Genomic DNA, 11871 nt, shown 5'->3' with positions numbered 1-11871 from the left:
GAATCATTTGGGATTGGATTCCATCAGCTTCCGATGAATCCTGCCTGTGATCTCCTCACCAGTCTTCTGTCTTGTATCTAAATTAGCTGAGGTGAGGCCCCATGTAGAGCTGTGGTATGGTTTGAATTGTGTCCCCCCAAAATATGTGTTGGAATCCTAATCCCTATACCTGTGGATGTAATCCCATTTGGGACTAGGGTTTCCCTGTTATGTTAATGAGGCCGTATCACTGGACAGTGTGTTTTAAACTTGACCAGAGATATAAAAAGAACAGTTCGACACAGAGAGAAACAAGCACAAATGAGGGAAAGATAGATGCTATGTGGAGATCATCAAGGAACCCAGAAACACAGGGGCTATAGAAGCTGAGACAAGTGTCTTCCCCCAGGGTGGACAGAGAGAGAGCCTTCTCCTAGAGTTGGTGTCCTGGATTCAGACTTCTAGCCTCCTAAACTGTGAGAAAATAAATATCTGTTCCTTAAAGTCACCCACTTGTGGTATTTCTGTTACAGTAGCACTAGGAAACTAAGACAAGCTGAGCACACTTCTCTTACAGTTGCGCACATTCAGCCTACACCTAAGAATTTTAGTCAGTTTCCCTCTTTGCACGCCTCCCAGAAAGGTGTAGATTGCCAGCAGTGAGGCAACTGTACTTTAAATCACTAGGAAATTTTCTTATTCTTCAAATTGATTTACTCCCTTCCCCAGAATAAATGATGGGGTTGTGGGGGATGGTGGAGGGAGGAAGGAAACAGGAACATATAGTCTCTAGTTGAAACTCATGATTACCAGCCTGGTATCCAATGTTGATTGTGCATATGATTGGAATCCCAGTAGAAGCCTAATTTGTGTTTATCACCAGGATTTTAACACTTCCAGGCTTCCAGTCCCACTGACTGTTTATTGAATAAGTAAATTGACATGAAGGATAGGACCCTGAGTGCTGAAGGAAGGAAGGAAGATGAAAGTAGAGCATGACTCAGTGTCAGCTCTCTCCAGGGACTGTGCCAGAGCTCTGTAAAGAAAGGAGCTACAATCAGAAGCTGATGAATCTGTTCACTGAGGACTCTGAGGCTGAGGAATAATTGCTACTACTTGGAACCCAGAAAGTCAAGCTGGATTCAGAAGAGGACATGGAACCAGCGATATCATTGCTGATGTCACATGGATCCTGGCTGAAAGCAGTGAATACCAGAAAGATGTTTACCTGTGTTTTATTAACTATGCAAAGGCATTCGACTGTGTAGATCATACCAATTATGGATAACATTGCAAAGAATGGGAATTCCAGAACACTTAATTGTGCTCGTGAGGAATCTGTACATAGATCAAGAGGCAGTCATTTGAAGAGAACAAGGGGGATACTGTGTGGTTTAAAGTCAGGACAAGTGTGCGTCAGGGTTACATCCTTTCACCATACTTATTCAATTTGTATGCTGAGCAAATAATCTGAGAAGCTGGACTATATGAAGAAGAACAGGGCATCAGGATTGGAGGAAGACTTATTAACAACCTGTGGTATGCAGATGACTCAACCTTGCTTGCTGAAAGGCAAGAAGACTTGAAGCACTTAGTGATGAAGATCAAAGACCATAGCCTTCAGTATGGATTACACCTCAACATAAAGAAACCAGAAATCCTCACAACTGGACCAATAAGCAACATCATGATAAATGGAGAAAATATTGAAGTTGTCAAGGATTTTACTTGGATCCACAATCAACGTCTATGGAAGCAGCAGTCAAGAAATCAAACGATGTATTGCATTGGGCAAATCTGCTGCAAAAGACCCCTTTAAAGGGTTGAAAAGCAAAGACGTCACTTTGAGGACTAAGGTACATCTGACCCAAGCTGTGGTGTTTTCAATCTCATATGCATACAAAAGCTGGACAATGAATAAGGAAGACCAAAGGATTGATGCTTTTGAATTATGGTGTTGGCAGAGAATATTGAATATACCATGGACTGCCAGAAAAACAATCAAGTCTGTCTTTGAAGAAGTACAGCCAGTTAGAAGTGATGATGGCGAGACTTGGTCTCACCTACTTTGGACACGTTATCAGGAGGGACTAATCCCTGGAGAAGGACATTATGCTTGGTAAGGTAGAGGGTCAGTGAAAAAGAAGAAGACCCTCAATGAGATGGTTTGACACAGTGGCTGCAACAATGGGCTCAAACAGCAACAACTGTGAGGATGGTGTAGGACTGGGCAGTGTTTTGTTCTGTTGTACATAGGGTCGCTATGAGTGGAAACCAACTCAACAGCACCTAAAAACAACAACTTGGAAGCTGGAGAATAAAGTGAAGTAGGGGTGAGGGAAATTCACCTCACTCCTGCATTTGTCTTAGCACATTTGAGAACATCTTTGGCAGGGTACCAGTACTCTCAAGGTGGCAATCAAACTCAGAGAATGGCAAGACATATTGAAGCAGTTTCATGGGCAGTGGACATTGATGGGGGCGGGTGCTCAGGCGGTACAAATCTCAGATAAAAACCACAAAATCAATCCTGTTGCCACCGAGTCGGTTCTGACTCATGGTGACCCCATGTGTGCAGAGTATAACTGCTCCGTAGGGTTTTTTGGCTGTAACATTTACAGAAGCAGATTGCTAGGCCTTTCTTTCGTGGTGACACTGAGTGGGTTTGAACTGCCAACCTTTTGGTAGGTAGTCAAGCGTAAACCATTTGCACCACCTGGGGACCCCAAATAGCAGATACAACCAGATATTTCTAACTGGCCAACTTGTTATTAGCACCCATGAGACATCTACTAGGGGCTTGTTGAATGTTTGAGGGGAATCACATGCCCTGTACTGGGAGATTAAGAGTCAGGAATTACAAGTCATTACAGTTAAGGTGACTCTATTTGTTCTCTGAGGATGGTGAGATTTCAGGAAAAATGAGCAACAAACATAATTTTATTTATTGTTTTCCAATCATATTTGTTAGGTTTAAGTCCTCAAATAAATATTAAGTGTACTATGTTATACATCTCTCCCTCACCCTTTTTACCTTTTCCCGTTTTAGGGTCCTATTTTAGTTAGGGTTTAGGTGACATGACCTGCAACAACAAGATTACATACACCTGGTTTATCTTCTTTAGCATACTACAGGTGCCAGTGATCCTCTCTGAAGGTCAGTGTGACCTGCCCATCTCACCTTCTACTCAGAACACTTCTGGGCTTCCTCCCCAGGCACCAGATCCAATAAGAAATTACCCAGGCAAAATGAACTTGACCTTCTCCTGAAATATATGTCCAATTCAGTCTGATAGGATAAATTTACCATTGTAGCTGGTGTGAATTGTGTTTTCCACCAGAGTCTCCTTGTTGCTTTCTGTTGTTTACTGAATAGGAAAAGCTCTCCAAAATTCATTTGCGCTGCCCTTGGGATGGGGCATAAAATAAAATCAGGGACACTGCCTTGTTTCACATACTGGAGATCAGAAGAAGAGAGAAAATGTGGAGGAAAGCACAAGATATTAACAGGATTTAGCAGTGAAAAGGACTGTCAATGTTGGGGCAGTGGGTTTGTGTGCATGTGGGTACATGGTGGTAGCGGTGGCGGGGTATAAATGGAAGTGCTGGATGCTTATGACTGTGGAAATAATTTTTTGTTCTATTCAGTAGTTTTGGTGTTTGACCAGTCTGGGCAATTCAGAGCTAATTCATTTCCAGTGTAACATCACATTTATCATTAGCTGAGTCTGAAAGACTTAAGGTACAACAAAATTTCAAATAAGCCAGAACACCTGTTTATGCTTCATCACATTTATTTTATTAAAACTATGATTTTCTTCAAGATTCCAAACTGTGCACACTGATATCAAGTACATATAACCATATTTTTAATACAGAAAATATCATGGAAGCCTATTGTTATAGTCGTTGGAATTTTTGATTAATAAAAAATCTTGAATTTTATATAATCTTTTAGTGGCTTAATGAAAAAAAAAGCTGTTAATATACTTTTAAATTTAAACTAATTCCAACAGGCAAACATTTTGCAACTGAGAGGGTGGCTGATGCTGTCATGCTGGGTCAACTGACTTTCTTTTGGTTGAGGCCAACCTTGATGTGAGTCTAGGCCCATTCGGTGTCTACCTAGACAACCTCAATTGCACCAAGCATAACATGAATTTTGTGAAGATTTTCAGAGTTACAAGAAGTGTCTATATCATCCAACATACAACATTTCTAATGAGGGGGGAAGAAAACCACTCCATTATCAATGTCATTTCCCAAGTCCTTTCACTAGTCCCCTCAGTACTAAGTTATTCCCTATTCTGATGCTTCACCTATCATCTCAAACCTGGACTCATCAATGCAAGTCTCATCCTACAAATAAATTTTCCTAATAATGGCTGAGAAAGTAAAAATTTCTTCATATGATTATGATCTACAATGACAAAATAGCATCCCTTTCTCTTTCTTTCTGACTTTTGCTTACTCTTTTCCTACCCCTACTGTTTCCACGAGGACCCCGGTGGCATGCTGTTTCCACACAAGTTTTTAAGAAATGTATTATTTTGGTTTCTAGAGTATTGTACAGAATCCCCTTTAATTCTTCACATGCTGTATTACAGGTAGGGCAGAGTGGAGGTGATATCTCCCCATATACCACCTGAAAGACGCATATTGTGATTGCCTCACTCCATTAGTTCTAGAAATGTCCCTTCTAGATTTGATTTGCTCTCTACTCTCTTTTTCTCCAACTATGCTGCCACCTCAGTTGATAGGACAATTGCACTTATGTTGTGCAGGACACTTTAGATTGAAGATTGGCTGGGAGGAGGGGGAAAGAGGTGAACAGTGAGCCCTCTCCAGGCTTTGGTCCTCCAGTCTTTTGATGGACACAGTACATCCAACCCACTTGCACAGGATCTAAAACAACTGCAAGGATGGAAAAGCATTGCAAAAATGGACCACAAAGTTATAGATTTGAGGGATCTGGCTGCTTTATATTAACATAACAAACCCAAGGCATCACACCGCTTAGGGTATGTAACAAAGGGAATGTCATAGAACAAACTGTGCCCATGAGTTCAGTTGGGAAATAGCCCCTTTTGCAAGACTCTGGACTTACCCTCCAATCTGGTTCCTCCCTTAGAACCCCCTGGACCTCCACATGATCAAGCAATTCCAGGGTTAATACCTGGCACAGCAGGAGTTCTCCATAACCCTGATCCAGTACTGTGGCCAGTGTCTGCTTAGTCCATGTTAAATATTTGAATATGCCCCTGGTGGAGGGGTTTTGGCCTCCTTTCAACAGCATCTCTATGAGTACCATATCCCTATTCCCCATCCCCTATCTCAGCTATAGATGCTGAAGGGAGGAGGCTGGCAGAGCCCAAACATCTCTTAGAGTCTTCAACTGCTTGCTGCATTTCTCCATTCAGCTCATCAAGGACCCTCAAGATACGCAAAGCCTCAGAATCAGCTTCATTTTGAGAAAGCCGCATTTTAGCAATTCTTTGCAGTTTGTTTTTCATCTTTTCTTTCTCCTTTGTTCCCTGGTTTATTTTCACGCCTTCCATAAAATGGTGGATGGCCTTTTCTTCACACCTCATTTGATACAGCTGAAAGTTGCCATATCGCAGGTGGAGCCGCTGTTTCAATACAGGATTAAGCTCTTTGCTGAATTCTTTTTGAAAGTAATGATCTGCTTCTTCATACTGATTTGCGTGAGCATAGAGGCAGGCAAGATAGGAGCAGACATTGGAGAGATTCATATTGAGCTCGTCTGCTTGCTTTAAATGATCCACGCCTTGTTCTATTAGTTCTGGTAACTTATCTTTATTTTCATACCTTTCACACTGTATTTGGAGGACTTTTGCCCTATAGCAGCATCCAGTGTAGTAATGCAGGTAGGCATTGTTTGGCATGCATTCTAAAGTCTTTCCAAGCATTTCTATAGCTTTGTCCAGGGCACCCTTCTTTCGATAAAATTTTGCCGCACTGCGAAGTACATCTGTTGCATGTGGGGCTTTCTCCAAGGCTTCTTCAACTATATTTTCCCCTTCACCTTCTTCATTCAGCTCTTGAAGTTTCAGAGCCAGGAGGACTTTAACATATTGGTTGTCAGGATTCAGTCTGATGGCTTGTCTCAGGGGGTTAATGGGGTTCTGATTAGGTGGCCACTTATCCAGACGGTAGCTCGCAATTGCCAGACCACTGCTGAATTCTGGGTTCTTTGGTTTTTTTTCCAGAGCCTTCTCAAAACACACCTTAGCCCTTTCATTAAACTTTCCTCCACACTTTAACCGTGTCCACCCTTCCTCACAGTCTATCTCAGGACTATTATTAATTCTATAGGGACTGGAAAACTTCTGGCAGACTTGTTTCACCTTGTCTAGGTAACTGTGAGCTTCAGAGAGTCTGTCCATGTGATAGTAGACCCAGGCATAGTTTCCCCAGGTGACTAGACTTCTGATTTCTGCTTGGTCAGTGTGCTCTAGCTGGATTAACTCTTCAGCTTGCTGTAAGTATTCCAGTGCTGCCTTATTTTGGCCTCTGAGGTGTTTTATGTAGGCCAATATGTTGTATGTTGTAGCTTTGAATTCACTGTTCTGAAACTCAATCTGATTACACACTCTGTCTTCAAAATCATCCACGGAATTTTCTCTCTCTATCAAATTCCAGGTGAAATGACATTTTAGTTGCCGTAGGCTGCTCTCCAAGGAATTTTTGGTAATCTCACTGTAGGGAAAAATAGAGAGATGAACACTTTGAGACATATACCCATTACCCAGTGCTATTGAGTGGATTCCAACTGATAGTGACCCTATAGGACAGAGTAGAACTGGCCCATAGGGTTTCCAAGGAGCTGCTGGTGGATTCGAACTGCTGACCTTTTGGTTAGCAGCCAAACACTTAACCACTGCACCACCAGGGATCTCTTCCCCCCCAGCTCTCCCCTGCCTCAGCTCTCTTCCTCCCCAGCTCTCTAACCCCCTAGCTGTCTTCCCCCACAGCTCTCTTCTCCCCCAGCTCTCTTGATATATAGCACAGATTATTCTGGTAAGAAATGTGGATTGCAAATACAGATGTCCTCCTCCTAAAGAAGGTCAACCCAAATCAAAAAAGAACAGTCTTTCCTTTTTTTTCCCCCTATACTCTGCCTATGTGTCAAATGCATGGTGAAGCAGAAATTTGATGACTGTGGGGAGCAAAAGAATTAGGGAGGACAGTGGGTGGTATCTCTGGACTGAGGCTGCATGTCCTTGAATAAGGCAGTTTTTGTTTGGAGCTCTGGCCCTGAGCTTTCCGCCTTTGAAAGCCTCTGCAGAGGTTGCCAAATCTGTGGGAACTGATTTCAGTAGAGGTTTCATTTTATTTATGTAGTTTTTAAGAAGCAAACCTGTTTGATTGCGTTTTCTGTTTTTCACTGTTGCCTAGCATTTACTTCTACATACTGAAAATTTTAGCTTTATACTTTTCTATTTTTTAAATATTTTGTCACCCTGTTTTAAACTACTTTATCCCTCTAAAATTCAATGATTTTATCTTCTATACTTTTAATTCCTTAGTTATTATTTTGCCTTTAAAAATCTTTATCACTGTCTATTTCCTGTCTGATTTTTTCATGTCTTATGTATCCTTAATTGATTTCCTTAGCCTATACAAACTTTTTGAGCTTTTATCAAATTGGTTTTATTTGTCTCTTTATTTTAACATTGTGTTATCTTATTTTTTCTGTTGAATTTTTTCCATTGTAACCATTTAAATCTGTGAAGCATTCCAGTTCCTGTTCTTTTCTGTTACTTGAAACAAATGAAGACTTAACTACTCCAAATAGAATAAACAAACAATAAGAGGGGAAAAGGGTGGGAGTTTTTGCTCTGAGAAGGATTCCTTTCAAAGGCCCAGGCAGGTTTCATTGAAAAACTAGACTGTTAGAGCCTCTTGGTGTAATTAGGGGAGAGTATCTAGCATCTTAATGACAGCAGCCTCCCCTTGAAAAGTTCACGTTCAGTCTGAGCTATCTTCTTTCTCGGTGAGGTTATGAAAATATTCCTTTACACATGAGGTTGTTAGCTCCCTTCTCATTTTATAAGAGATATGAAGAGAGTGAATAGAGTTGAGATTATCTCTGACATATAAAACATAACTCAGTTGTGCATTTGATAGGATAGAGAGATTTAATACACACCAAAACCAAAAACCAAATTAGTTGCTCTCAAGTCTGTTCTGACTCGTAGCAACCCCATGTGTGTCAGAGTAGAATTGTGCTTCATATCATTTTCAATGGCTAACTTTTCAGAAGTAGATCACCAGGACTTTCTTCCAAGGTGCCTCTCTCTGGTGGACTCAACCTGTCGGTATCAGTTAGCTGCCCAGTGCTTAACCATTTCCACTACCCAGGGACTCCTTTAATATATATACTTACGTAAAATTCCTTTGGAGATGCCATTCAAAAAGCCATCCAATTTCACTGCTTCACCATGGATTTTTATTTTCACTAGTAAATCAGAGAGGCAGGTCCCAGATACTTGCTGTCCTGGGCTTAGACTTTTGAGTCTTATGCTCCAGGTCTCTCTAGAAGTTCTAACCATTTACACAACAACAACACTTTCTTCTTCTGCTTCCTATCTGAATGAAAGCTACAATGACACTGTCCACCAGGCCTGGAACTAACGCTGCTACCACAATGTCTTAGAGTGGTGCTACTCAGTGTGTGGTTTAACATCAGCAATATTAGCATCATCTAGGAGCTTGTTAAAAATGTACATCCTGAAGCCCCATAGACACATCCAAACTCCCTGAGGAACGAAATTGCTGGGCGGAGGGCTGTGGGGACCATTGTCTCGGGGAACATCTAGCTCAATTGGCAGAACACAGTTTATAAAGACAATGTTCTACATTCTACCTTGGTGAGTAGTGTCTGGGGTCTTAAAAGCCTGTGAGCAGCCATCTAAGATAGTCCACTGGTCCCATCACTTCGGGAGCAAGGGAGAATGAAGAGAACAGGATACAAGGAAAAGATTAGTCCAACGGACTAATTGTCCACAGCTACCAAGGCCTCCACCGGACTGAGTCCAGTACAGCTAGATGGTGTCCGGCTACCACCACTGACTGCTCTGACCAGGATCACAGCAGAGAGTTCTGCACAGAGCTGGAGAAGGATGTAGAGCATAATTCTAACTCACAAAAAAAAGACCAGATTTACTGGCCTAAAGGAGACTGGAGAAACCCCGAGAGTATGGCCCCCCAGACACCCTTTTAGCTCAGTGGTGAAGTTACCTCCGAGTTTCACTGTTCAGCCTGGGAGAGGACAGCCTCGTAATACCAAATGAGACTAACGAGGTACAGGAGTCCAGTGACAAGGGCCAGAAAGCAGAAAGGCACAAGGAAGCTGGTGAGAGGAAACCCAAGGTTGAGTAAGGATATTGTTGATGTGTTGTGAGGTTGTTAACCATTGTCATAGGGCAACATTTGTAGCAACTGTTAAATGAGAAACTATTTTGTTCTGTAAGCCTTCATCTTAAGCGAGAATAGCAGCACAATTGGAAGAGCGTAGTCAATGTCACTGAACTGTGCATGTAGAAATTTTTGAAATGGTGTATCTTTGGCTATATGTATTTTCACCAAAAAAAAAAAAAAGGTTGAGAAGTTAGAGGGTTGATATGTTGTGGGGTTGTTAACCAATATCATAAAACAACATGTGTACTTCTGTTTCATGAGAAACTATTTGTTCTGTAAGCCTTCACCTGAAGTACAATAAAAGAAAGAAAGAAAGAAAGAAAAAAAAAAAGGTACATCCTCAGACCCAACCCAGACCTACTACATCAAAATCTCTTGGGAGTTGAGCCCAGGAATCTGTCTTTAACAAGCTCTCGAGGTGATTTTTATGCAGCTCAAGTCTGAGAACTACTTAGAGCACAAGGGCAATGGCCAGTGAAAGTCCCTATAGCTAAAGAATCAAGAAAAGTGAGAAGAGGAAATGGTGGGTCTGTCATGTTATGGGAAGGATTCTAAGGCAAGACCATATTACAATTCTCAGAAATATGTACACGGGCTCTATAGATTCTGGGTGACTATAGACACATATTAAATATCTCAGATCTTTTTTTCTACCAAGCAGGCATGTAGACAGCTGAAAAAACATCATTTCAAGAGGGCGATGTGGCCACTAGGAAGTGAGCTCTGGGGCTGGTATCTCTGAATTCCAGAACCCCCAAGACCAAGGCTTAGGCAACCAGATCCAGCCACCCCAGCCCTCAAACTGGAAAAAGTAGACAGTTCCTTTCATATCCACTGAGCTAACACTTCCTCCTCCGGGCAATCTTATGTTTCTGGGGTACTTGGGGATCCTGGAGGTGGGGACTAGTTTCTCCAAGCACTCCATCTCCAATTCACACTTCAGATAGGAAGACTCTAACCAATCAATATAATTTTAAGGTAAAAACATTTCTGTTAGTTTGTCAGCTCTATGCCAAACTGAGGTGAATGTGCACTTTAAAAATAAAATTCACTATAGCATAAACTAGGGTTGCTATGGTGAGTATATCTCTAACAACATCAGCTGAAATAAGTCTTTTGCTAAATAATAATTTCATTAGAATCCACTGACTTAATCCTTTCAAACAAGAAACAAAGAAGGGCAGTCGATAGGAGCAATTTCCCCAGACCCACCTTTAAATGAGCCACCTGCCTGATTATATCTAAGTATGCTTCTCTCTCTGCTCCCTTTTTGCCTGCCAGGACTCCTCTCTCTCTGACATCAGCTCTCAGCTCCTCTCTGTGGACAATTCCAGAGACACCCTTAGGAAGCTTGACTGTGTGAAGCAGAAAATGACTTAGGAATAAAAATGCCAGCATTGATAACACAAATTTATAACTTAGATGCATAGTAAAGCTATAAAACAAACACTAAAACAGAACAATTCAGGCAGTTGCCTTCAGTGGGACATGGCTGCTTAGGATTTGCATTCGACAACAAACCTGGCTAAACATTGAACACAGAGGAGGAGAGAGAGTCTTTACCTCATGATGGCTGTGCACTTCCCAGATTTCTCTGAGGCTGAGGTTCAGGCTGCTGTGCTCTTCAGAAGCCTTCCTCTGCTGCTTCAAAGAATTGTGAAGAGACCTATATATGAAAGCATCAGCTGGTGCCTTTTCCTTGTTTTCCAGCAATGGGCTTGACAAAAATGAAAATGAAACTGGAAAGTAAAACTGATTTAAAGCTGGCCAAATTCTTGCTGAAGGAAAACGGGTCTTGAGTAAGAGCCATGCTCATCAGGGCCCCAAACTCTGTGCAGTGAGCTATAAAAAGTTCCTCTTTGTGAATTGTATTGCTATCTATCCTCGGTCAGCTGACATCAAGAGAGTCCAACTCGGAGAACGATACATTTACAGAGCACCCTTGCTTCATGATTACAATGTTAACACATCCTCGCTCTGCTTACCCTTAATACTAATATGACCCATAGGGCAGTGTAAACCAAAAAAAGACCCACTGCCATCAAGTCAATTCCGAGTAGTTATATAATCTCCATGAGGGCAGGGACTTTTCATCTGTTTTGTTCCCTGCTCAATCTTCAGTCCCTGCAATAATACCTGGAGTGTGACAGACATTCAGAAATTAGTTGCTGAGTGAATGAATGAATACATAGAACCGTGACTCCATTTATATGTTGTATGACTCTGGGCAAATTATTGAATGTCTCTGTGCTTTAGTTTCTCCCCCTGTGAAATGGGGATAATAATACTACCAACTCATAGTCGTGTTGTGAGGATTACATCAGTTAGTATATGAAATCTACTTATAACAACGCAAGGAGCCCTGGTGGTGTAGTGGTTAAGAGCTTGCCTGCTGACCAAAAGTTTGGCAGTTTGAATCCACTAACTGCTCCTTGGAAAACCCCATGG

General features: G+C 41.7%; 1 protein-coding gene across 1 annotated transcript; it reads right to left on the bottom strand.

Moving 5' to 3' along the window:
- Positions 1-3628: 3628 nt before the first annotated feature.
- On the bottom strand, positions 3629-11334 carry IFIT2 (interferon induced protein with tetratricopeptide repeats 2). The gene is made up of 2 exons (XM_012557602.2): positions 10987-11334; positions 3629-6699 (listed from the first exon to the last, which is right to left on the bottom strand). Exons 1-2 carry the CDS (start codon positions 10989-10991, stop codon positions 5295-5297), a joined length of 1410 nt encoding a protein of 469 aa, XP_012413056.1. The 5' UTR covers positions 10992-11334; the 3' UTR covers positions 3629-5294.
- Positions 11335-11871: the final 537 nt, after the last annotated feature.

The sequence above is a fragment of the Trichechus manatus genome, unplaced genomic scaffold, assembly GCF_000243295.1.
Source record: "Trichechus manatus latirostris isolate Lorelei unplaced genomic scaffold, TriManLat1.0 scaffold00007, whole genome shotgun sequence".
Classification (NCBI taxonomy): domain Eukaryota; kingdom Metazoa; phylum Chordata; class Mammalia; order Sirenia; family Trichechidae; genus Trichechus; species Trichechus manatus.
The sequence above is the reverse complement of the archived record's forward strand: the minus strand, read 5'-3'. Positions and strand labels throughout refer to the sequence as shown.